Here is a 25,393-nt window from a genome sequence, read left to right on the forward strand (position 1 = left end):
TTATTGTTTCAGCTGGCAAAGGATGTAAAAATTCCAGATGGGTTAAACATCTAAATTGGAAATATTCATTACCTACAAATGACTAAATATTTTCAGTCCTTCCTAAGTTGGCTATCCAACATCTAATCTCCCTTCTTAGTATGTACCTAGCTTCCTTTCCTCATTAGCACCTTATCATTTAACGCTCAATTACACATTTGCAATCTCTCTTGCTTATTCACTTTGGGACACCTCTGTAGATGCAGTTCACTACTGAGTATATTTGCTAGAATGACAGCCACAGAGCACAATGGGAGTTGACATCCTAAAATAGTTTACTGTCTTACTGTGTTAAAAATATGATTTAAGAGAAAACTTATTTTTGAACCTTAACTGAGTAAATATTATGAAGAAAAAATGAATTTTTAAAAGACTTGATTCTACACGCTACTTAAATGAGAGAATTTTCTGAAATTCAAACATAGCAAGCTCCATCTGCTCAGCGATGAGGTACTTGCACAAAGTTCCCCATGGCCTTTTTGGTGTACAAATTAAAAAGGAAGACTAATTCTAAAGAAAGAATTTGACATAAAAGTTTGTTTTCTCTTTAAACTACTGCATTTAAAAAGTTATTTGAGTTGTAAACACTCAAGGATAAGCCAGTTTTAAGATCACATTATTGTGTCACAGTAACAAATGCGAATCACATTTATCTTTAATTCATGGATTCAGGTTCTCCTAAATTATCATTATTGAGCTACTACATTCTTGATAAAAGTTATTAGGAAAATCCAAATCATCATTCCTGGCACCTAGGTGCCAAGAAATAGTGTGCTATTATGAAATCACATATAGTTAGCTGCTTTTGTATTTTGGTTAACCAGGTAGTTTGAAAATTATTATCCCACTAGCACTGTCTTCAGATTTTAGAAGCAGAACTAGAGGAATTATAGTGAGGTATACTTTGTGGTAGTTCTGTTGCTTCTTTATTGCCCCAGAACTAACCATGGTATTGAGGATGGATATGCAGAAATGATGCTTTTCACCAGGTAGCAATTACCATAGGCGACCAAATGCCACCTATCTATGGCGTCTATAATATATAGGGGTGATGGACTAGCACGATTCTTTTCACTGCTATAAATTTGCAGACCTAGGTATTGATTTAAGTTGTATTTTATTCCAAATCTTTCCTTTCAACCTATTATATTAAGTCTCTACATGTGGACTTGTCACTTTTAAATTAATTTCTGATTTTACAGAAATAGAACCATGAAAAACACAAGTATTAGCGGTCAAAACTTTTTGTTGTTATATTTTGTTATTTTTGCTTAATAACTGGAGGGAAGTTTTCCTGTAGTTTAATCTGGGATCAGGAAAATACTTAAAGCTGTCTGATAGTCACATTGTTGGCCAGATAAGAATTTTGATAAATCAACCAATCTGTCTTTGGGATAGAACTTGACGCCTACTTTAAAGTATTAAAAAATACAACTTATTCTACAGTACATATGTATAGGAGTTCAGTCCTGTAATCAGGCTTGCAAGTGTATTATTTGGTGGTTCTTGTAGCTATTGCACATCTTTGGGGTTTCTGAGGAAAACCAATCATTTTAGGCTTTTTTCCTTTCTCCTCATCAGGAGAAAACCAGCTTAACATGGGATGAAAAGAACACAACTGGTCTCTAACCGTGGGCTTAACTGTCATGGAGCAATGAGGAAAAAGGGTGGCTTTTCCCCCTTTATCACTGTATTTTCTCCAGGCATGCAGGTTGTTCAGCCTTAGGTCTGGTTTATACCTAGTCCTTATTAATTTCATTTCATAACCTAACGTTTGGTTCTTTCTAGGACTTGGCAAATCTGTATATGGTTTGTTGCTATTTTGATTTTCTTCTGGGATAAGAAAAAAAAAAAAAACCAAACCCTCATTCAGGGGCAACTCTTTTGAAAGCTGTTTGGAATCTAACTCATTACAGGTTTCTTAACTCCACGTTGTAAAATCCGAATATAGATACTGTCCAAACTGTCCAAAGAGTAATGTTTGAATTCACAGTAACAAAAGTTACAAAGTTTGTGCAAAAGATATTGTACACCATTGGAGTACATAGAGCTTGCTATAGTTAATTTTATATATAAAGCTGCATTTATCATTAAAACTATTCTGTGCTACATTAAAAGTAAAGTATCTGATTTAATTTTTCCCTACCAGTAAAAGTGAATGCTCATTTAATCTCAGAAATTAAAAAATGCAAATTGTATATTTATGATGCTTATAATCAGTATAATAAATCACTGGAAGCTTTTAAACACCATAATTGCTTTGGAGCTCTTCAAGTTTTCCAAGGGTCATGAAGTAAACCCGGCTGTGACGATTGCGCAGGATAGAGGTAAAGAAGAGCTTTAAAAAGAGAGAAAGAGACAATATCAGTAAATATTTAATAACTGCAAACCGATATTTGATAGGTACAACGATAATTTCAATTTATCTGTTATTAATCAATTTCAGAAAGAGATTTCCTTAGATTAAAGTCTACAAATTCAAATGAGTATGGAGCCAAAATTATAATTTAAAAGGTACTTTTTACCATATTCTATATGACTGTACTTCATATAGTTTAAATAAAATTAAGTTTTTGTAGGTGACATTTATCTGCTAAATTTCTTGATTTGTTTAATTAACAATTTTCCTTTTCTATTAAAAAAAATCTACTTTTACTTAAGTTAGCTTTCCTTTTACTTTTTAATATATGGAAAATATCATATTATTTAGATGCAGTTCACGCTGCACTGATTAAGTGGCCAGTGAAATTTTCTACTTGGTACAATTTTCTATTTCAGTGTAATAGACTGACATGAATAGATTGATATTATCAGCCAAACCAATTGACTTAGAGAGGAACATGTCGTGCAAATATGGTCTGGGCCATAAAGAAAATTAGGACAGTACAAGAGTATAAATAGCAAATAGAAGTATTCTTGACCAAGGTTTTTCAACATCCACAATGAATATACTTAGGAAGGTGTGTGACGTAATGGTGAAAACACCACCAGCTACCCTTGACTTAACACCTTTTATGTGCCAGGCTGTCGACCTGTGAGATGCTTATTATATATATATTATTGATAATTTACAGAATTGTTCCAAGTTATTAATATTCCCATTTTTGAGATGAAAAAACTAAGGTTCAGAAAAACAAAGTCAAACTTCCAGGTTCTCACATGTAGTTAGAGCTGGGACTGCATCCTAGATGTACCTGATCTCAATCATTGGTTCTTGCCATTATCTCTCTTTATATTGTAAACCAGTACCTTTTATTGATGCCCAGTGCTTTACCCTGTTGGTTCTGATAATTCAAATCCTCTGAAATTTCTTACAAATGTGAATGCTTCCTAGTCTTATTAGGATTACTTTTTCATTCTACTATTTCTCACAACATGTAGGGACTATTCTGATATCATACAATTCAGTTTTTCCATATAAACTATCTGAATTGGCTAAAATTGATCACATTACACAAATAATTGTCAAATATTGATTTCCTTTTTCTTTTCTGTAAAGTGGACACGAAGATTAAGTGTGATAGCCTCTTAAGCATTTAGCACAAACTCTACTATATGATTAGGTGTTCAACAAACATAAATAACTTTTTCCTTCTTCTGTTATTGGATTATGTTGAAAACTATAAAAGGCAGATCTACTCAAGCATTATCTTTCAAACTGTCATATTAATATAAATTTGAAAAGAACTACACATCACAGACAATAATGGAATTTGTAACAAATAGAGGCTGGTTTTGCTTTGAACACAATTAGAATTTTTACATTTTTGAAAATGATTTCTCTTGAAACCAAATTTCATCATTTACCAAATCAATGTTTTTAATGCAAATTGCAAATTTATTTTTATTATATTATTAATATGTCAATTTGGGAAATATAACATAAATATACTTATAGCCAGAAAGAAAACAGTATAAATTTCCTCAGTTAATTTTCATTGCTTGCTTTACTTTTGCTCTAACTAGGGTATGTAAACTATACCTTGTCACCTCGGGTACACAGAAATCTCAGCTTCTTAATCGATCTGCGCTTCAGTTCACTTTCCAGAACCCTTGACTGCAAAGAGCGGACTTCTATGGCCTTTTGGCCCCATCCTGTGGTTCTCTGTGAACACTCAAAAGCTACAATAAAAATTTAAAAATCAGAAAAACACAAAATATTTCTGCCAGTGATGAAAAATTATAATTACAGCTAATGTTTGATTATTAAGAGGGACATTATTACAGTTTGGATTAATACATTCTTATTTTCCTGCTTCAAAGTCGGTAGTTTGGCCATTATGCTGCTCAACAGAATGTTCAAGCTCGCTATCTACTCTCATCATTGTGATCAGCTATTCACCATAGTGAATAACTAGATCTAAGTTAATTTTTGTTTTTACATTCTCCAACACCACAGAAAAAGCTAAAGGTTAATATTAACCTCTTTGTATAAAATCAAATCTAGCCACAGGCATTATTTTATAATCTAGTTGGGGTACAATATCCTGTATGGGTTTGTACTTGTGCTTAAGTGACATACATGGAAGCCTAACTCTTCAAAATTAAAACTGTTAAAAAATGACTTGCTAAAATAATGACTTTAGCAACTCTAATGTAATTCAATTAAGTATCATGTTATAAACAAAACTAAAGCTAATTTGACACTGTTAAGCCTTTCTCTTGCTCAGGAAATTTTTATTAAGATTAAAACTTTTGGGTGCTGCTTTATATTATTCAGTGACAATTAAGATTATGACAACTGCTTTAAAACAGAAAACCTAGTTATATAAATAGCCATATAATCAGCTGACACTGTAAGGTATTTTCTGACATGGTGAGCAGTATTTTTTTCAACAACTGCATACAGCAAAATTTATAAACTTCATGCACAGTCTACTTGCTGAGTCCACGTACACAGTTCATACAGCATTAAATAATTTATACCTTGATTCTAAAGCACATTAATTTGCCACTTAACCTAGGTACTGAGCTAGTTTGTATATGAGATAGAATCCAATGATTTAGTTGGGAATGCTTAATGATACTTGCTATGATTGCTGCATCTCTATATATTTGTTTGAAAATCCAAAGCAATGATCTTATTAGTGAGAACATTCATTATATCTAAAGGAAAATGCAAAATTTAGATTGGGGAAATCTGGATCTGGGTTAGTTTTAAATTTAAAAAGAAGTTGTGTTTAGACAAAAAAAAGAGAGCAATTGATTTCCTTAATAGTAGAGTTATAAAGCAATCTTTACATGCTCTCAAATTACCCTTAATACCCAGACCGAAATATCTTCTCATAGTGCTCTAATTTATTTTACATATAGAGAGATACTTTTCAATTTTAGTTACTTAAAATAGCTCTGTTTTAGGTTGGAAGTTGTCTTGCCTAAGGACAAGAACTGTAGCAGATGACTTTTTAAGATCTTTTTGATTCCTATCATTGTTTAGTGGCATAAATATAGGGGTTACATTTCCCATTTGGGCTAAATTTCCTTATTCTAATTTCTGATTAATAAATTGATCACAACCACTGTGAAAGTTAGAACAAGGCATATTCTCAGTTTCTTTTGCCCCAGATCTGTAAATTATATTGTAAGCATTTACCTCTTTTCACAAAATGGTTTTAAACCCTCTGTGAGTTCTTACCTTTCGAAGGAACTGGAGGTTTTCAGGACATTCCTTAACACTACGTATGCAAAAAGAAAGGATTCTGCAGATGCAATGCAATGTGCCATCATCCATAGTGAAAAAATGTCCATTAAAAAAGCTCTTTCAAACTCGTCCTTAAAGTCACATGGATCACATTTAGCCCTTTTATAGAGATTTCAGAAGCTTCTAACTTTTTATTGATAAACTGCTTTTCTCTCTGTCTCTCTTATCTTTCTGTCTTCTTCCTTTCCTTCCTTCCTTCCCCCGTCTCTCTCTCTCCCCCTCTCCTTCTCCCTTTTCCTTTATTTGCTTCATTAAACTTATCCTCCTTCCAGAAACATTTCAACCAAATCATTCTACTCTAGTATTTTTGCTGTTTATATGCATTATTCTGTTTCCTATTTAGAATTATCTCTGTAGTCATCAAGCCTCAGAGACATGTACGAAAGATTCAAGTTATTCAGATTTCCCAGATTGGCAGTCCTGTGCTGGTCAGAAAGAAAAAAATGTCCTGGTCTAATGAAGATGAGAAGGCAGTTTTCTTTGCGTTGCCATCTGGGTAGTACCTAAGAGCATTTCAGTCAGTCATATTTATCTGTTTTGTAAATGAAGGATGATGAAATCTTAGTGACAACCAATGAGTCACATATGCAGTTTATATTTGATTCTTCACAGGAATATTACTGGCTAAACAGAACACTATTGACTGTACAAATGTAAATATTTTGCTCCTCTCTTATACTAGTTGGCACTCTCCTAAGATAAAGGTAAAACCCCCAAATCAATGTTATGGAATGAAGCATTTTCAACATCTGTGTAAAATCTGCAAGCAAAAGGAGTTAAAATAAAATGATAGATTATTATAGAAAATAATCACTTTCCTATTTTAATTACATGATTATTGAAAATGAACTACTAAGACAGCCAAAATCAGTCTCTTTGTGGTAGCCTTGTGAAATCATTAAGCATAAGAAAAACATATACATTATCTTACAAGGGAATAAGTATGCAGTACCCCAAATTAACCCTAGATGCCTTGAGAAAAAGTGACACTTTAGGAAATAGAAGCTTTTCTGGGATCATCTGAAAGGAGAAAAATTTTCCACATACCTACGGAGGATGGTATGTCTTTCCACACATCAAGGATATTCTTGAAGAGCTGTTCATTTGCTTCCACGGAAAGGGATTCAGCATTGAAGGTGAGCATCATGCCAATTCCCAAGGAATCAGGTAAAATGATGATATTCTGTGGTACAATGATTTCCAGGGGCTGGAATTATGTTTCATAAGGATTTATATGCCCAACATTTTATCACTACTACTTTAAGAGAAGCAGCTTGGCTGAACAATAAAGGCCAAAGAGGGCTTCAAAGTACAGAGAGGAGAGAAATTTCTGTCTTAGTACTAAACAGCATGCTATCCAACGCTTGAGAAGAGCTTTCCCCATGTCATAAGGTTGTTATTGTTTAATATTCTCCAATATTTTTGGGAGAAAAATTATATATGTAAAAAGCAGAATATATTTCTAACAGAGAAATTTGTTGAAATTTCACCAAGTATTATGTATAATGATAAAAGAAACATCACTTGTTTGATTTCAGATTCATTTTTAGCACACTAATGAATACTAAATTTAGTAAGGATGAACCAAGTAACAAATATAAAATCACTGGTTATCATCCAATTCATTCAAATCAGAAATAGAAAATTAACTTTAAAATAGCTTTAGCTTAAATATTTACAAGGAACAGCCTTATAATATTTTTCACTGCTTGAAATGTAACAGTCATCCTCCCTTCAAAAAAATTATAGAATTTATTATCCAATTTACATAATCTTAAAACATCTTCAATTCAGAGAGGTATTAGGTGATGAAATATTAAGAAATATCTAACAATTTCTAAATTTCATGATGCATAAAACAATGTGACAAAACTTGCCCAAACTATAGATATTGTCATGTTAATCATATTTCCCTTAAAAATGAACAATCAGTTCCTCTTATCATGTCTCCAATTTAGCAATTTAAGGGAAAAAATGTCAGAAACTATACTTGCCAAACCCAGCGCACTCAGGCCAAGTGCTTGTGGCCATGCCTCAGTCTCAGCAACAACAATTCTTAAAACTAAAATGGGGATCCAGAGGCGAAAAGCAATTTTAATGCGTTCCCTGGGCACTCTCATGAGCAACTGAATCAGAAAAGAGATGAAGGAAGAGAGAAAAAGAAATTGCAAGAAAAAAGGTTGTCTCAAAAAATTTGTTTAGAAAAGAGCTTAGCTGCTGTAAATCCAGAAAGCACCAGAGGTAATTCTCTTGCTTCTCAGATGATTCCTGAAGTAATCAGATATTCTTTTAGCACACATAGCTTCCTTGTAGCTTTATAGCTTTTGTAATCTAGCACTGTTGGAAAAATTATTTTTAGTACATCCTGTTTCAGAAGACACTCCTCCTTTATATTAGAGTCCTTTCTCTTTTAATGGGTCAAGACACTAGGGCATTTAGCTAAAAATTCTATTTTTGAATTCAGTTAAGGTATCCTAATTAGGCCAGAAAATGATAAAAAAAAATCTTCTTCTCTCATTGTTTCCATAATAATTAACAGGTTGCTTGAAAAGAAAGTAATTCTTCTTGCTTAGTAGTCAAGTTGAACACAGAATTCAATCTTTCTGAATGACTTTTCAAATAAGTATAAACTTGGATCAATACTAAGGTTTTCAATAATGCATGATGTGATGTAAAAAAATAAGATGCAGGAAGTGATGGAAGACATTCCAAGTGAAGAGTACTATAATATTTATACTAAAACTAACCTGAACTCATATTTAAGTGGCTTTGGCTGGGGCTCGGTTCAGTGTTTTAAACAGTGATTTCTATATAATCATAGGTGACAACAGAATGATCATCTAGTTAGATTGTTAAATCTGACCAAAACTTGAAAAAACAGCCTCCATTAATGATCTGACAACTGTTCTGTGTAATCTGTCAGAGATATACAAGATAACTCTGAAAGCTGTGGAGAATATCATTTACTACAGTGACTCAGAAGTACAAAAAAGTTTTCTCCTGGACTTTTGTATAACACTAAACTGTTAAAACTTTAGTGTCTGACAAAATGGGGAATTTAAAAAGATTTGCTGATTCATCTCTTCCTTTTTAATATAATTTTCAATAGGAAAAAATGTCATTTCTACCATTAAATGTATATTGTGTGTGTGAGTGTGTGAGATATTATGTTATATTTGAGCTCTTTATATAAATGATGTATGTGTATAGTATTTTTTACAACTATCCATATTTTAGATGCTGTGCCATATTTTCATGTTTATAATTATTTGAGTTGAGAGTTGATATGCATTAGCTTTTAAAGTGTTGAATCCTTTGATCAGAAATTCTAAGTACAAAGTATACTATAAGAGAATACTTTATGATAACTTGCTATATATCATAGTTAAATCTGGATAAAGAAAGGGCATATACATAATAATGCATAATGAGATGCAGAGAACTAAAAGTAAGGGTTGTAAACTCATATGCCTAAGAGGGCCAGTTATTATAAATACATAAATATGGATGGATACAGAATGCATAGCATATGTTCCATCTAAAAGTGGGCAGGCACCAATTGGTTCCAGTTGATTATGGCCAGACAGTAATGTTGGATCATTGGTTTTTCAATAGAAATCCAGATTTTAAGTGAAAACTAGGGATTCAGTTCAGTTCAGTCGCTCAGTCGTGTCTGACTCTTTGCGACCCCATGAATTGCAGCACGCCAGGCCTCCCTGTCCATCACCAACTCCCGGAGTTCACTCAAACTTATGTCCGTCGAGTCGGTGATGCCATCCAGCCATCTCATCCTCTGATGTCCCCTTCTCCTCCTGCCCTCAATCCCTCCCAGCATCAGAGTCTTTTCCAATGAGTCAACTCTTCGCATGAGGTGGTTCATTTAAAAACAAATACAAAACATCACTGTGCCAGACAAAGTCTATCTGCAGAACAGACTTAGCACTCTGGACTAAGAAACCACCAGTGATTTTTGTTTATCCATTACTACCTTCTGGCACTCAATACTTACCTTTTAGGTCTCAGTTCTAATATAGATATTGGTACTCGTACTTTTAAACCTTTTAAGAGTTTCACAGTTGGAAATACTCAAATTGTGTTATACAATAATTTCTAGGGATCTTACGTTATTTGGCAGGGTCACATCAGACATAACCTCAGATTCTGCATCAATGATGTGATATCCATCTGCTGAGCTGAAGAAAATCTTTAGTCTTTTTTCAGAACCAATAGCCAGGTCAACTGTCACTGGCTTATGACCAAGTGTTGGAAACACCTGTAGGTATAAAACCAAATATGGCCAAAAGGCCAAAAATGAAACTCTGTCTAAGGTGAAAATTCTCCCGCCCGTTTGCTTAACAGGTGTATAGAACCCAGAATGATTTTTAAAATTACATAATATATTTAGAGACCTATGTATTACAACTTTTCTTAGATCTGTTAACTCAACAAGGACAATTATATTTAGGTTCTAAATATTGAGTTTTCCTTCAAAGGCCAAATCTTCAAAAATCATAAGAGTCTTATATGGCCTTGTATTCTCTGTGCTGTCTTTAAATTCCTTGCCTTGAGCTTCAGCAAATGAAGGAGCTCATCTGGTCTCTTAAACCGGTTTGCTGGATCAGCTGCCTGTATTTTTGCCAGTATTCGTATATAGGCTTCATAGGACATGTAGTCTCCTTCGGAGTCTGCTGATTGATCAATGCACACTTGGTAGGGAATGAGAAAGGCCAGACATGTTAACCTGCCATAGACTGGGTGTACTCTAGGCTCTTATGGTTCCTAGTCCAAGGAAACAAAAAGCCAAACAGGATACACTGTCAAGTTCAGGTCACAGTAGAGGACTGGGCATCACAGGTTTCACCATACTGAACTCATGTGGTGGGATTCAAGAACTGGAGTGAGGACTTAGACAAGGAACTGTGTATCAGGCCAGACAGACTGTTGGTACTTACCTTCTTTGCTTCCCAGCTCCATACCAGGCAGCTCTAACCAATCAGCAGACACCCAGGAACAAACCCATATCCAAATACTGACAACTGACCCAATGCCCAATTTAGGGAGATCAGATCAGGGATGTGATTTGTGTCAGGACAGGCCCAGACTATCTATATAGTAGTCTGTGCTATTTATAAAAGAACATATTTATTGTACAAATGGCTCAGCCGGTAAAGAATCTGCCCACAATTTGGGAGACCTGGGTTCGATCCCTGGGTTGGGAAGATCGCCTGGAGAAGGGAAAGGCTACCCACTCCAGTCGTCTGGCCTGGAGAACTCCATGGACTGTATAGTCCATGGGGTCACAAAGAGTCAGACACGACTGAGCGACTTTCACTTTCAGACATTTGAGGAGCAGTCATAAACATTAACCCATCTATATTGTACACATGTGATGTTTTAGCCTATAAAATATAATATGTAAACAGATCCTAGCCTAAGTTATGATTGTATTTCATGAATACCTTGCTGGGGTCTATCACAATGTATCCCTATCAGTGCTTTGAAAAACTCCATGGACCAACCAGTTCAAAATCTCCTAGGATGTTTGCTAAAAATATAGATTCCCCAGGCCCCACTCCAAACCTACTAATTTGGCCTAGAGTTGCGTCTGGTATCTAAACTTTTAACAAATGCTTCAGATGATTCTAAGGAGCTACTGGACTCTATGTAGTACCACTGGTTCATTAATCAGTCTTTATTAATACAGAATAAATACAGAATAATTCTATTTATGTTGAGTTCTGAAGCACTGTAAAAAAGATAATAAAGATAAAAATAGTCTCCAGTTTATGAAATGTGATTAAAAATCATCAGCAACTTAATTGTTTGGGACACTAAATGGTTACCTTATGAGGCTGATCCATAGAAGTTCAGTTAAACTAAAATAAGGGTGGAAACAGTACTCGTAATCCAAATAAACCTAACCAGCATTCCTTGTAATAGTTCTAGAGAGAAATGTGTTTAGAGATCCAGCTTGGAAGGAATATAGAGCCACCCTTTCCTCCCCACCCCCAGCTATTACAGTCCTGGCCATGAGAGCAAAGGCCTTCTTTCCCTTCATTCCTCTACCAGGGGGTTCCCTACTCTGCCACTGTCACACCTTTCCTTACCTTCCCTCTGCTCTCCACCCCCCACTAAGAGAGAACAAGGACTTTCTCAGCTTCAAGTCATTGGGGTGGCACCCAAAGCTTGTGTTTGTGGCTTTAGAAGAGGAGTTCTTCATGTTAGCTACAGGAATTGGGAGTGAGGAGCTGGTAGGGAGTTCCTGTAAGGGGAGGGGTCAGGGATTTCCCTCACATTCTCCCTTGGTTTGGTGCCTGTGAATTGGCTAGAAAAGGGTTAAATGATAATTATTGACATGGTCTTTTCAAATTACATTAACTGTAGAAGAATAGCATCTATATTTCTCCTACTATATTCCAAATACTGTTTTGTTTACAATTTCTCAAAAGAAAGCCCAGTGAAAATGGAGACCACTCACTTTAATGGCAGTGCTTTCATCAAAGGACTTTGGTGCCCATGCATACAGGTGAATCGATGATTTCAAAGCAATTGCAATATATGTTGTTTCTTCATGTTGGACTACAATGATAAAATACAAAGAAGTAACAATGCCACAGGGTTAACAAGAACACTCAAGTATTTGTATTTGTTGTTAAAAATGTCATAACAATGACAATTAAGAAGGCAATAGCATCCAGAGTGATTTAAGGATTCGAATATGCAATCTCTAAAATCCCAATGGCCCCCTATGCATAAACAGAAATGCTGATTAAAATTCACATGGAACTGGAAGAAGCCAAATGCTCTTGAAAATAAAAAACAATGTTGGATGACTCACAGTTCCCAGTTTCTTAACTTATTATAAGCTATAATAATCAAAGCAGTGTAGTACTGCCATAAGGATAAGCATATAGATCAATGGAGTAGAACTGAATGTCTATAAATAAAGTACATTTATGGTCATGGTGCCAAGAATATTCAATAGAGAAACAATAATTTCTTCATCAAATGGTACTGAGACAACTGAATATCTACACATAAAAAAATGAACTGGATGTCTTACCTTAATCCATATATACAATAATTAACTTGAAATAGATCAAAGACCTAAATGTAAGAGGTAAAACTATGAAGCTCTTAAAAGTAAATAAACCTTCATGGTAATAGATTCTCATGTTTGACACCAAAGCATAAACAACAAATAAAGAAACAGCTAAATTGGGTTTCATTAAAATTCACTCTTCTATGTATCAAAGGACACTATCAAGAGAGTGAAAAGACAAAGTATGGAACAGGAATAAATATTTCCAAATCATATATCTGTAAGGGTCTAGTATCCAGAATACATAAAAAACACAACTCAATAACAGAAAGGTAAATAACCCAAGGGAGATATACAAATGGCCAATAAACACTTGAGTGCTCAACAACATTATTCATGAGGGAAATGCAAATCAAAACTATAATATGATGCCACTTTATACCTACTTGGACGGTTAGAACCAGAAGAAAGACATTTTAAGCAATGAATTTATAATGGATAAACAAAAGATGAAATATTTATACAATGCAATACTATTCAGCAATAAAAAGGAATACTGATACATGTTGTACTGGTTATAACATGGATGAACCTTGAAAACATTATGGTATGTGACAGAAGCTTGTCACAAAAGATCATATGATGTATAATTCCATTTATGTAAATTGTGGACAAAAGACAAATCTATAGCAGAGAAAGTAGATCAGTAGATTCTTAAGATTATGAAGGGAATAAGGTAAGAGGAATTAAATGTGCAGTGATTGCTAATGGCTATGACGTTTCTTGTTAGAATGATGAAAATCAGATCATGGTGATGGTTACACAACTCCACAAACATACTGCAACTCACTTAATTGTACCCTTTAATTGGGTGTATTTTATGGTATATAAATTATTTCAATAGAGCTTTTTTATTAAAGAAAGAGAAAGTTTATAAAAAGTATATATTTGCCCTTGGCCAGACCTTCTGGCTCTTATGAAATATGTTGTCCTACTTCTAGATTTATGTTTGTGCTAAATCCCTCTTCTTTGGCAGAGATACTGCTGCTGTCTTCTCTAGCCAGACTTCATCTAAGACTAATATATTAGAATTCTCTCTCTCCTTTCCTCTCCCTTCCTCTCTCATTCTCTCTCACTCTGTATCTCTTCCTCTCTGAGTCTGGCCTCTCTTTCTTTCTTTTTTTAACTGTTCAGAAGTAGGTCAAAGAATTATGATTAATAAATCCCCCAACAAGCAAACAAATTCTCTTTTAAGCAAATAATGCTGATAATTTTAATATATGGCAGTAATTGGTATCAGTCCATTATTTTGTGGACCTTGGAAGGCTATGAAAATACAATGCAAGTATGTTTATGTTGTTATTCTCCTTTGGGAAGGAACTACTGTTCCACTCATCAGTAGGACAAGTGTTATTAGAGAGCTGGGATGGATTGGAATGCAATCAGCCAGGAAAGGTAGACTATATTAGTCCATCTGTTTCACAAATGCACAGGACTATCTTTGCAAGGTTGACTATCTTTGTAAACTCTCTCTTATTGAACTAAAAATTTCATAAGTTAGTAAGAGGTACTTCTGCTATATCATCTTCTGGGTTGAACATCTGAGAATATTAAAATAGTGATACACAAAACTAGAAGAAAATAGTATATTTATTTAATACTTAAGTTGTCTGGGCACTCATTTCTACCTTTATTTGTGTGTATGTATTATATGCAGAGTACATCATGAGAAACGCTGGGCTGGAAGAAGCACAGGCTGCAATCAAGATTGCCGGGAGAAATATCAATAACCTCAGATATGCAGATGACACCACCCTTATGGCAGAAAGTGAAGAGGAACTAAAAAGCCTCTTGATGAAAGTGAAAGTGGAGAGTGAAAAAGTTGGCTTAAAGCTCAACATTCAGAAAATGAAGATCATGGCATCTGGTCCCATCACTTCATGGGAAATAGATGGGGAAACAGTGGAAACAGTGTCGGACTATATTTTTTGGGGCTCCAAAATCACTGCAGATGGTGACTGCAGCCATGAAATTAAAAGACGCTTGCTCCTTGGAAGAAAAGTTATGACCAACCTAGACAGCATATTGAAAAGCAGAGACATTACTTTTCCAACAAAGGTCTGTCTAGTCAAGGCTATGGTTTTTCCAGTGGTCATGTATGGATGTGAGAGTTGGACTGTGAAGAAAGCTGAGCGTCGAAGAATTGATGCTTTTGAACTGTGGTGTTGGAGAAGACTCTTGAGAGTCCCTTGGATTGCAAGGAGATCCAACTAGTCCATTCTAAAGGAGATCAGTCCTGGGATTTCTTTGGAAGGAATGATGCTAAAGCCGAAAAACCAGTACTTTGGCCACCTCATGCGAAGAGTTGACTCATTGGAGAAGACTCTGATGTTGGGAGCGATTGGGGGCAGGAGGAGAAGGGGACAACAGAGGATGAGATGGCTGGATGGCATCACTGACTCGATGGATGTGAGTCTGAGTGAACTCCGGGAGATGGTGATGGACAGAGAGGGCTGGTGTGCTGCGATTAATGGGGTCACAAAGAGTCGGACACGACTGAGCAACTGAACTGAACTAAACTGACTGATGTATGTATATGGGCTTCCCTGGTGGCTCAGATGGTAAAGCGTCTGCCTGCAACGCGGGAGACTTGGGTTTGATCCCTGGGTTAGGAAGATCCCCTGGAGAAGGAAATGGCAACTCACTCTAGTACTCTTGCCTGGAGAATTCCATGGGTGGAAGAGCCTGGTAGGCTATAGTACATGGCATCACATATGTATACATATATGAAACCTATCCTGGGAAAGCCTCTTAGTATGCAGAATAGAAATGGTCAGTCAGGATAAAAATATCCTGCCACAACTCATATTATGTGATTCCAACTATCTCTTACCTATGCCACTAGTTCTGACTGATAGACAATTAGTAAAGAGGAAAGAAGGATAAAAGGCTAGGAATAGAGGGTATTTGCTTCAGAAATAGAAAGAATGGGAAAGCATTACTTCCAAGTTGTTGAGAGATGACAGCAGGAGTCTGAGACCCTGGATTTGTTACTCCATTCTACAGTGGATGGTTATGAAGACACAGGGGATATGAAAACACACTAATCAGACAGGAAATATTTTGCAATTATACTCATGAATATCATAAGTGGGAATGAGAGCCAGCAGATAATTGATAAATTTTCTTTTTGACTCATGGTAGAGTTTCTTGGTCAGTATTAAGAGGGATTGTCCAATTTTTAAAAAAGGAATCATTATGGGATTCTATTTTATTGCTGCCCCAAGGAAAGACAATGTCATATAAATCTCCTTGCAGGTTATTGAAGACACATAAACATTTATACAATTGAAGTTAAATAGAAGCAGGAAGACACATCAGTTAATGTGAACTAATTAGAGTGAGTGGGAAGGGAAGAAAGGAGAAAAAGTAAACCAAATTTAACTTCAACAGCTATTTCAGTCAATCAATATTTTTTCAATAACAGCCATTATTGTGACATAAAAGGCTTGAAAGATGTCTCAGAGAAATTTACTCATTTTTGTAGTTGAAGTTGCAAATGTTTCCTTTCTCTGCTTTCCTTTCACAAGAACGTACTTCACCAAATGAAGGGAGGCCATATTTATATAGCTGAGGTAAATGGCAACATATTCCAGTATTCTTGCCTGGGAAATTCGAAGGCCTAGGGAGCCTGGAAGGCTACAGTCCAAGAGGTCACAAAAGAGTTGGACATGGCAATGACTAAACAACAGCAAAAGCGAATGTGAAATGAGACTTACGGACACTGAAGTGTTCACAGCCTGTCAGCTTATCAATGGCTTTGCAGGCTTCTTCTGTTTTGAGCATTTCCTCTTGTCTTCTTTTACTTTCTGGATCATCATTCAAAATCTTATTTCTCAGCCAGGTCAAATGATACACTCGAAGTCTGTTCTTACGGCCTGATAGATAAGGAAAGACACAGTGTTTTAATTCAGTCTATTTTTTTTACATATTAGAAGAACAAAAAAAGGTAAAGGTATTTTGTCTTTTTAATCAAATCTTTTAATTAAAGTAAAAAGCACTTTTAAAAAACTATACTGCATTGAGTCTCCCCTTTAGAGTTTGGAAATATGATAGCAAAGTTTCTTTTAGTCTCTCACTTCCAAGATAGCTGAAGTGTCTACCAGTTATCAAAGTAGAAGTGAATGTACAATACTTTTTGGAACACGTTAAGACTACTACTGTGTGGGCAACAGAATTACCATCCATTCATTTGTACCTTAGCTTTCTATCTAAGCCATGACTGTTTTGGGACTCAGAGACCTAGAAGCTATCTCTGGTAGTGTGCATATATGAGAAGATATGTCTGGTGTATTGACTGTTAGGCGTCCTCAGCTAGTAACATGGGTCTCTTTCTCTGTACTCTTTCATTCCAGTAAACTTACAAAGAAATCGAACGGTTTATTATTTTTTCTCAGCCTAATCTATATTTTATGTTATATTTCTAATTGTCAGTCAGTTACTCAGTTCAGGCACTCAGTCATGTTTGACACTTTGCGACCTCATGAATTGTAGCACGCCAGGCCTCCCTGTCCATCACCAACTCCCGGAGGTCACTCAGACTCATGTCCATTGAGTCGGTGATGCCATCCAGCCATCTCATCCTCTGTCGTCCCCTTCTCCTCCTGCCCCCGATCCCTCCCAACATCAGAGTCTTTTCCAATGTATCAACTCTTTGCATGAGGTGGCCAAAGTGCTGGAGTTTCAGCTTTAGCAACATTCCTTCCAAAGAAGTCCCAGGGCTGATTTCCTTCAGAATGGACTGGTTGGATCTCCTTGCAATCCAAGGGACTCTCAAGAGTCTTCTCCAACACCACAGTTCAAAAGCATCAATTCTTCGGCACTCAGCTTTCTTCACAGTCCAACTCTCACATCCATACATGACCACTGGAAAAACCACAGCCTTGACTAGACAGACCTTTGTTGGAAAAGTAATGTCTCTGCTTTTCAATATGCTATCTAGTTTGGTCATAACTTTTCTTCCAAGCAGTAAGCGTCTTTTAATTTCATGGCTGCAGTCACCATCTGCAGTGATTTTGGAGCCCCAAAAAATAAAGTCTGACACTGTTTCCACTGGTTCCCCATCTATTTCCCATGAAGCGATGGGACCAGATGCCATGATCTTCGTTTTCTGAACGTTGAGCTTTAAGCCAACTGTTTCACTGTCCTCTTTCACTTTCATCAAGAGGCTTTTTAGTTCCTCTTCACTTTCTGCCATAAGGGTGGTGTCATCTGCATATCTGAGGTTATTGATATTTCTCCCAGCAATCTTGATTCCAGCTTGTGCTTCTTCCAGCCCAGCATTTCTCATGATGTACTCTGCATAGAAGTTAAATAAGCAGGGTGACAATTTACAGCCTTGACGTACTCCTTTTCCTATTTGGAACCAGTCTGTTGTTCCATGTTCAGTTCTAATTGTTGCTTCCTGATCTGCATACAAATTTCTCAAGAGGAAGATCAGGTGGTCTGGTATTCCCATCCCTTTCAGAATTTTCCACAGTTTATTGTGATCCACACAGTCAAAGGCTTTGACATAGTCAATAAAGCAGAACTAGATGTTTTTCTGGAACTCTCTTGCTTTTTTGATGATCCAGCGGATGTTGGCAATTTGGTCTCTGGTTCCTCTGCCTTTTCTAAAACCAGCTTGAACATCTGGAAGTTCATGGTTCACGTATTGCTGAAGCCTGGCTTGGAGATTTTTGAGCATTACTTTACTAGCATGTGAGATGAGTGCAATTGTGCGGTAGTTTGAACATTTTTTGGCATTGCCTTTCTTTGGGATTGGAATGAAAACTGACCATTTCTAGTCCTGTGGCCACTTGCTGAGTTTTCCAAATTTGCTGGCATATTGAGTGCAGCACTTTCACAGCATCATCTTTCAGGATTTGAAATAGCTCAACTGGAATTCCATCACTTCCACTAGCTTTGTTCGTAGTCATGCTTTCTTTATTTTAAAAATATAAATTTATTTATTTTAATTGGAGGTTAATTACTTTACAATATTGTATTGGTTTTGCCATACATCAACATGAATCTGCCACAGGTATACATGTGTTCCCCATCCTGAACCCGCTTCCCTCCTCCCTCCCCATACCATCCCTCTGGGTCATCTAAGTCCACCAGCCCCAAGCATCCAGTATCATGCATCAAACCTCGACTGGAGATTCGTTTTTTATATGCCATTCTCCCACATCATCCCACCCTCTCCCTCTCCCACAGAGTCCAAAAGACTGTCCTATACATCTGTGTCTCTTTTGCTGTCTCACATATGCTTTCTAAGGCCCACTTGTCTTCACATTCCAGGATGTCTGGCTCTAGGTGAGTGATCACACCATCATGATTATCTGGTCATGAAGATCTTTTTTGTACAGTTCTGTGTATTCTGGCCACCTCTTCTTAATATCTTCTGCTTCTGTTAGGTCCAGACCATTTCTGTCCTTTATTGAGCCCATCTTTGCATGAAATGTTCCCTTGGTTTCTCTAATTTTCTTGAAGAGATCTCTAGTCTTTCCCATTCTGTTGTTTTCCTCTATTTCTTTGCATTGATTGCTGAGGAAGACTTTCTTATCTCTTCTTGCTATTTCTAATTGTAAATCCCATCAAATTCTTTCAGTTCTTTCAGAAAAACAAGCCATTATTAATCACACATTTATTTTCATATATAGTGACTTTATAGTCAGTTTTAGACTATAAGATTTCTAGGCCCAACAATAAGATTCTTATTCATGTAATCTTAAACGTATTTTTACACATTTTTTAGCAGTGTTAGAATTCAAGTATCTATATCTATTGTCATTCTGTCCTCAAATAATAAATTTGAGCTCCAAACTATTAGGTATCTTTCTATACTAACATTCTCTGTACTATCTGATGCAAAAATAATCCACATTTAAGAGAAACTTCAGCAATAAAAAGAGAATATTTGGGTTAGAGAAAGCTGGATAAAAGAAATCTGTTATCCAGATGTGCAGCCTGCAAACCATCCAGATGTATTCAAAAGTTAAATGTTGCTTCTGTGTGCCTCAAATAATTATAAATGAATGGCCAAGAAAAACGATTTAAAAAATCATGATACTTTGGTATATTTTTCTAGGGGATTTTCTCTAATCAAAACTTAAAGCAACATTAATCATATTTAGGACTATACATAATCATTAATTAATGTGCAATATCATATTAGGTATAGACAGGAAGTATATAAGCACATAAAAATTACTGTGATTAGTATCATTTTATTCTACAGTTAAAACATTTAACATTTTTCCCAGTCTTTCAAGAATAGCTTTTTGCCTAAAGTCAGCATTAATGTTAGTGCTTTCCTGATACCAAGTACTGTTTAGTAATCACAATATTTTTAACATCCATATACTTGATCTCTCATATTCCAAGGTTCAGGTTCTGACTGACCCAAACTAAAAAGTTCAGCTACTATGTGGGAAGAATAGAGGATCCATTCCTGTTACGAGCCCTATCTGTAGACCCTTACTATAGGGCTGTGGTAGGCACAACAGACTCTCATTTTTATCCAGTTATTGGCCTCTTTGTTCCTTGTTGCTTCTAACACATCACAGGAAAGGTATATAGTGGAGGTTTCTGTGGTGGTGAGTGCATGGGTGGCTGAAGCTGTGACTTCCAAAGTTGTGCATGGTTACTGAGAGAAGACCTCATAGGATGCAAATGGCATGGTTTTTCCTTTCCCTGACATAGAAGAGGTACATTGCAATCAAATATCCAGACATCAAAGGGGAGTCAGAAGTGTAAATTGTAAATAGTTAAGAAAATACAAGTAGGAAAGCCTGGTGTCCCAATTAAAGTTATATTTACAGTGCTTTCCTAGGAACACTTTCACTTGAGAAAGTCTTTAGCCCAGTTTACCACCTAATTAATCTGCATAATGATTCAGCTAATTTTAGTTCTTAAACAAACCGGAGATGGTAATCAGCAAATTGAGTGGCTCTACAACTTGAATCTGACGGAATGGTCTTCTCTTTATAAGTTTAGTAATGTCTGCCTTTCCACTTCTGTCCATCAGATACAGATTCGATCGAGTTCCCAACAGCAAATTCACTCCTGTTCATATACAAAAAGAAAAGCGCTATATTAGCTCAGATTACATTTTTATTTTTTTAATTTACTATTTTATTTTTTAATATAAATTTATTTATTTTAATTGGAGATTACATTTTTATAATTGCATTTATATTAGTACTTTTGCTCCTTTAGTGTGCTGATCTATGTAAAGGTGATGTTTGTCATTTTAAGCTACTGTTAACTTCATTCTGTGTAACAGGGAACTCTCTACTAACAGAACAAATTTATTTTCATTAAAATATAGAAAACAACACCCTCTGGTAATATTCTACTGGCTGGTATCTGGTATGCCATCACACAGATAGAACTTTGTGTATAACTTAGTACCTTTTAGTAACGTCCCAAACTTTAAAAAAATCGGTCAACTCTTTTGAAAGTTACTATTAAATATTCATGAGGCCTAGTATATACAGTCTTTTTTTAAAAATTTAATTATTTTTTAATTGAAGGATAATTGCTTTACAGAATTTTGTTGTTTTCTGTCAAACCTCAACATGAATCAGCCATAGGTATACATATTCCCCTTCCCTCTTGTTGGTTTCTCATTCCTAACTATAACAGGGATTTAATACTTTTAAATAATTATATGCAAATTATTTTAAAATTGGGTGATTTTGTGTTCATGCATATATTAAAAAACTTATATTGCTGAATGTCTATAAAATTAGTTCCTATTTCATGTATTTACATTCCTATACTCTGTTACTTTGCTGGCTCTATTCATTAAAATATAAGCACTGTTTTAGAGACTGAATGAGAAGACTAAAATAGCAGATTCAACTAAATTCAGAATGCACTTCAAATGGGGGTCAGGATCAAGACAGTGGAGTAGAAAGACTCTGAACACAACTCTTTCCATGGGCACACAAAAATTACAACTATTTACAGAGCAACTGTCTATGAGAATGACCTAAAGGCTAGCAAAAAAATTTTCTGCAACTAAAGACATAAAAAAGGAGCCACAACAAGATGGGAAGGAATGACAGAGATGCAGTTTAGTAAAGACTCATATTCAAGAGCTGATGACTCATAAACAAGAGGTTCTTCCCAAGGAGTTTGGCATCCAAGATGCAAATTGGGTTCCCCAGCCCGGGGGTCTGGCACTGGGAAGATGAGCTCCTAGGACAATTGGCTTTGAAAATCAAGTGGGGCTTATTTTCAGGAGAGCTGAAGGCCATAAGTAAAAGAAATTCTATTCTTACAGGGCATGCACAAAATCTCATACGCTTCAAGTTTCAAGGCAGACACAGTGGTTTGAAACGTGCCTGGGTCAGACACACTTGTTGATCTTGGAGAATCCCCTTGGAGAGGCACGAAGCAGCTGGGACACCCCTGGGGACTGAGACACCCCTGGGGACTGAGACACCGGAAGTGGCCATTTGGGGCATCTTGTTCTACCATGATGACACATACTACTACTATCTTTTATATTTTAAAATATAAAACCACAAGTTATAAAAATGGGTTACTAGACATTAAGCTCATCTTTGGGTAGTTGCCTGACTGAAATGATAATGAAACAAACTTTGCTTTCTTGTTATCTGACACATTACATTAGTAGAACTTTGAGGATGGCTTTTTTTTTTCCCCCCGCAAAACTATAATATTTGCTACACTGCTCTATTTTTAATTTAAAATTCTGTCCCCTGTTCAGTCATACGTTAAGCAAAATCTATGAAACTGCAGGTTGGAGGTTGGCATTTATTTTGGATTTTTCACTTCCTTGCATTAATTTATTCTATTTCATTTATGATTCAGACTGGCTTGAGGTAAAAAATTGTCTCAGAATTACCAAGCGGTTAAAATTCTTCTGGAATAAAGGACTGAAGAAGTCTATCAAAGTTAAGATATTATACAAGGAATTTTGTCTACAAATCCTCAAGATATTTTAAAAACAAGAACTTCAAGAAATTTCTTGCAATAATCTCACTAGGTATTATACATTGCATTCTATCACAAATTAAAAATACAAAGCTTGAATTTTCAAATAATTATAACCTAGTCCAATTTTATATTTTAGCAAAGTTAATTCAGGTTATAAAGAAAAACAGAATGAACAGGAGAGGGAGTAATTCAAACATCAAACTGCACTGAGTGAAAATAAATAAGCAAGTTAACTACTCTCTCTGTGTGTAGATACATGCGTATATGTATGTTTAATAACATATACAAACATACACACATACTTGGAAATGAGGAGGGCATGGCAACCCACTCTAGTATTCTTGCCAGGATAATCACTTGGACAGAGAAGCCTGGTGGGTTATGGTCCACAGGGTCGCACAGAGGGATAGGATTGAAGTGACTTAGCATGTATGCATAGTTGAAAACAGTTGTGTTTAGTCACTCAGTTGTGTCCGACTCTTTGCAACCCCATGAACTATAGCACACTAGGCTCCTCTGTCCATGGGGATTATCCAGGCAAGAATACTGTAGCGGGTTGGCATTCCCTTCTCCAGGGGATCTTTCTAACCCAGGGATCGAACCCAGGTCTCCCGCATGGCAGGCAAATTCTTTACCATCTGAGTCAACAGGGAAGCCCTGAAAACAGTCTGTCAATAGCAAATACATATTTTATATCTGCACATTTACACTAGTACTTATATAGATAAAAATGTACTCTTTTTTTTTTTTTGCTAAATGTTCCAGTACATTTTATTTTTCAGTTTTAAGAAATCAAACTTACCCCACAAAGAACCACAGCAGATCTCAGAAGTGAATTCCTTTTCATACATGTGGATTAGTGGTTTTTTACATTCATAAGAGACATATAATGGGTTAACGTTAACGTCAGAGGGTCGCTTAGATGATTTCTCAGGTACTTCCACTAATCCAGCATATACTGTGAAGCGAAGATATTGAGAGAACTTATTAGTGTGTACACCATATGCACTTGAGTGTTTTTACAAATGAGACACAGCTTAGAAAAATTCCTTTTCCTTTATTTTATTTTTTATGGAGTTATCATTTCTATAATTCATAAATCATCAGATGACACAAATCAAGACAGAATATATTTCTGTATATGAATGCATTTCAAGTTACTGTGATTAGATATCAAATGAAATCCAGATGAGGGAGCCAATTTCTCAATTACAGTTCGAATTTAGGTGCTATAAAGATTTAGTGAAGAGTAGATTTTTTAAAAATCCATCTGAATTTATGTCAACTGAGTATCAGAATGACTTGATTCTTTTCTGATAATGAACCAGTGGTTAAAAACTGTATTTAATATGGAACAGACTGAAGCATTTGAAGATTATATTAAATACACTTACAGATGGCACTGGCAAAGTCAGCATTTGCAGTCCTTTCAGAATCATTGGAGGGAGATGAGTGGCTGGCAGAGAAACCTGATTCTGTTGATACTTCTGATATGTCCACAGCGTCGTTCTCAGCATCAGGTACTGCGGGTGCAGCACCTAGGGCAACGGCATTTGAGGCCTCACTTCTACCACCTGCCTCCTAAAAGATGATCAAAAATTGATTTTGACTTTATTAGGAAATTAACAGTGAGAGAAATGTAAGATGCCTAGGAGTTACTTGAAAGCGGGAATGCAAATTTTGTAACATCTGTAATTCTTGATCCTTATAAAACCCACATTTACCAATAGAACTCAATAATGTTAGCAGAAAAGAAAGAACTAACTTATATTGAGACAACTGATGTCAGAACAGAAATTCATGGAGCATGAAATCCTCAGCTATATAATTTGGGGACTTAAAATTTGTGGAAATTTTACTGTGCATCAGATATCCTATTAGGCATCTTATTTACAGATTGTTGTGAATTCTTGCAACACCACCAAAAGTAAGTTTGATTATCTCTCTTTTACTTATAAGGAAACTAAAGCTTATTGAAGTTAAACAATCTATTCAAGGTAATATAAATAATTGGGGGGATTAAAGTTTGATGCCAAAGTCTGTCTGATTCCAAAGCTTATGCTTTCAGTTACATTATTTTAAATAGCTGCATGAAAAAACTAAAAAGTACTATTGTGCTGGATTCAATTTCATTTTGTCAAAGGACAAAGCTAATGATAGAAAATCAACCAACACAATTTCCAGAGTGCAAAAATGCTTCAGTGAAGATCTAGCTAGATTCTATTGACTTACAGACAAGAAATACAAGGATAAAGTCACAAATTGTGACAGAATTTATGTGGGATGCCATATCTGATGGAAAAACATACCAATTCTTTTTGGTAAGCCTGTTTGCCAATAAGCATTTCTTTTATGTATAAACAGTGATTCTTGGCATTGATACAGTTATCCTGTCCTATCAAAAACTTGTTTTTATGACCTTTCCTACCATAAAAATGTTATATGGCAACATGTCCTTTTAAAATGAAAGGAAGATCTATTCTCTCTGCAAATGTTTAAAACATTTCTTAAGATAACTGGAGATACCTAAGGGTGCTATGAAAACCATGCCAGGACATCTTGTTTTAATGTCTTTAATTAAGATAAGTAGGTAGGCA

At 35.6% G+C, this 25,393-nt stretch overlaps 1 protein-coding gene across 1 annotated transcript in view; it reads right to left on the bottom strand.

Moving 5' to 3' along the window:
• Nucleotides 1–2,281: 2,281 nt before the first annotated feature.
• NRK (Nik related kinase) overlaps nt 2,282–25,393 on the bottom strand; it is a 122,339-nt gene continuing 99,227 nt past the window's right edge. The window contains exons 20-29 of the mRNA XM_052663616.1: nt 24,191–24,377; nt 23,599–23,754; nt 20,748–20,891; nt 16,562–16,720; nt 12,215–12,319; nt 10,304–10,446; nt 9,864–10,013; nt 6,788–6,947; nt 4,022–4,161; nt 2,282–2,377 (exon numbers count right to left, since the gene is read on the bottom strand). Coding sequence (XP_052519576.1) covers nt 2,282–2,377; nt 4,022–4,161; nt 6,788–6,947; nt 9,864–10,013; nt 10,304–10,446; nt 12,215–12,319; nt 16,562–16,720; nt 20,748–20,891; nt 23,599–23,754; nt 24,191–24,377 — 1,440 coding nt within the window. The remainder of the gene's footprint in view (nt 2,378–4,021; nt 4,162–6,787; nt 6,948–9,863; nt 10,014–10,303; nt 10,447–12,214; nt 12,320–16,561; nt 16,721–20,747; nt 20,892–23,598; nt 23,755–24,190; nt 24,378–25,393) is intronic.

The sequence above is a fragment of the Budorcas taxicolor genome, chromosome X (genome assembly GCF_023091745.1).
Source record: "Budorcas taxicolor isolate Tak-1 chromosome X, Takin1.1, whole genome shotgun sequence".
Lineage (NCBI taxonomy): Eukaryota > Metazoa > Chordata > Mammalia > Artiodactyla > Bovidae > Budorcas > Budorcas taxicolor.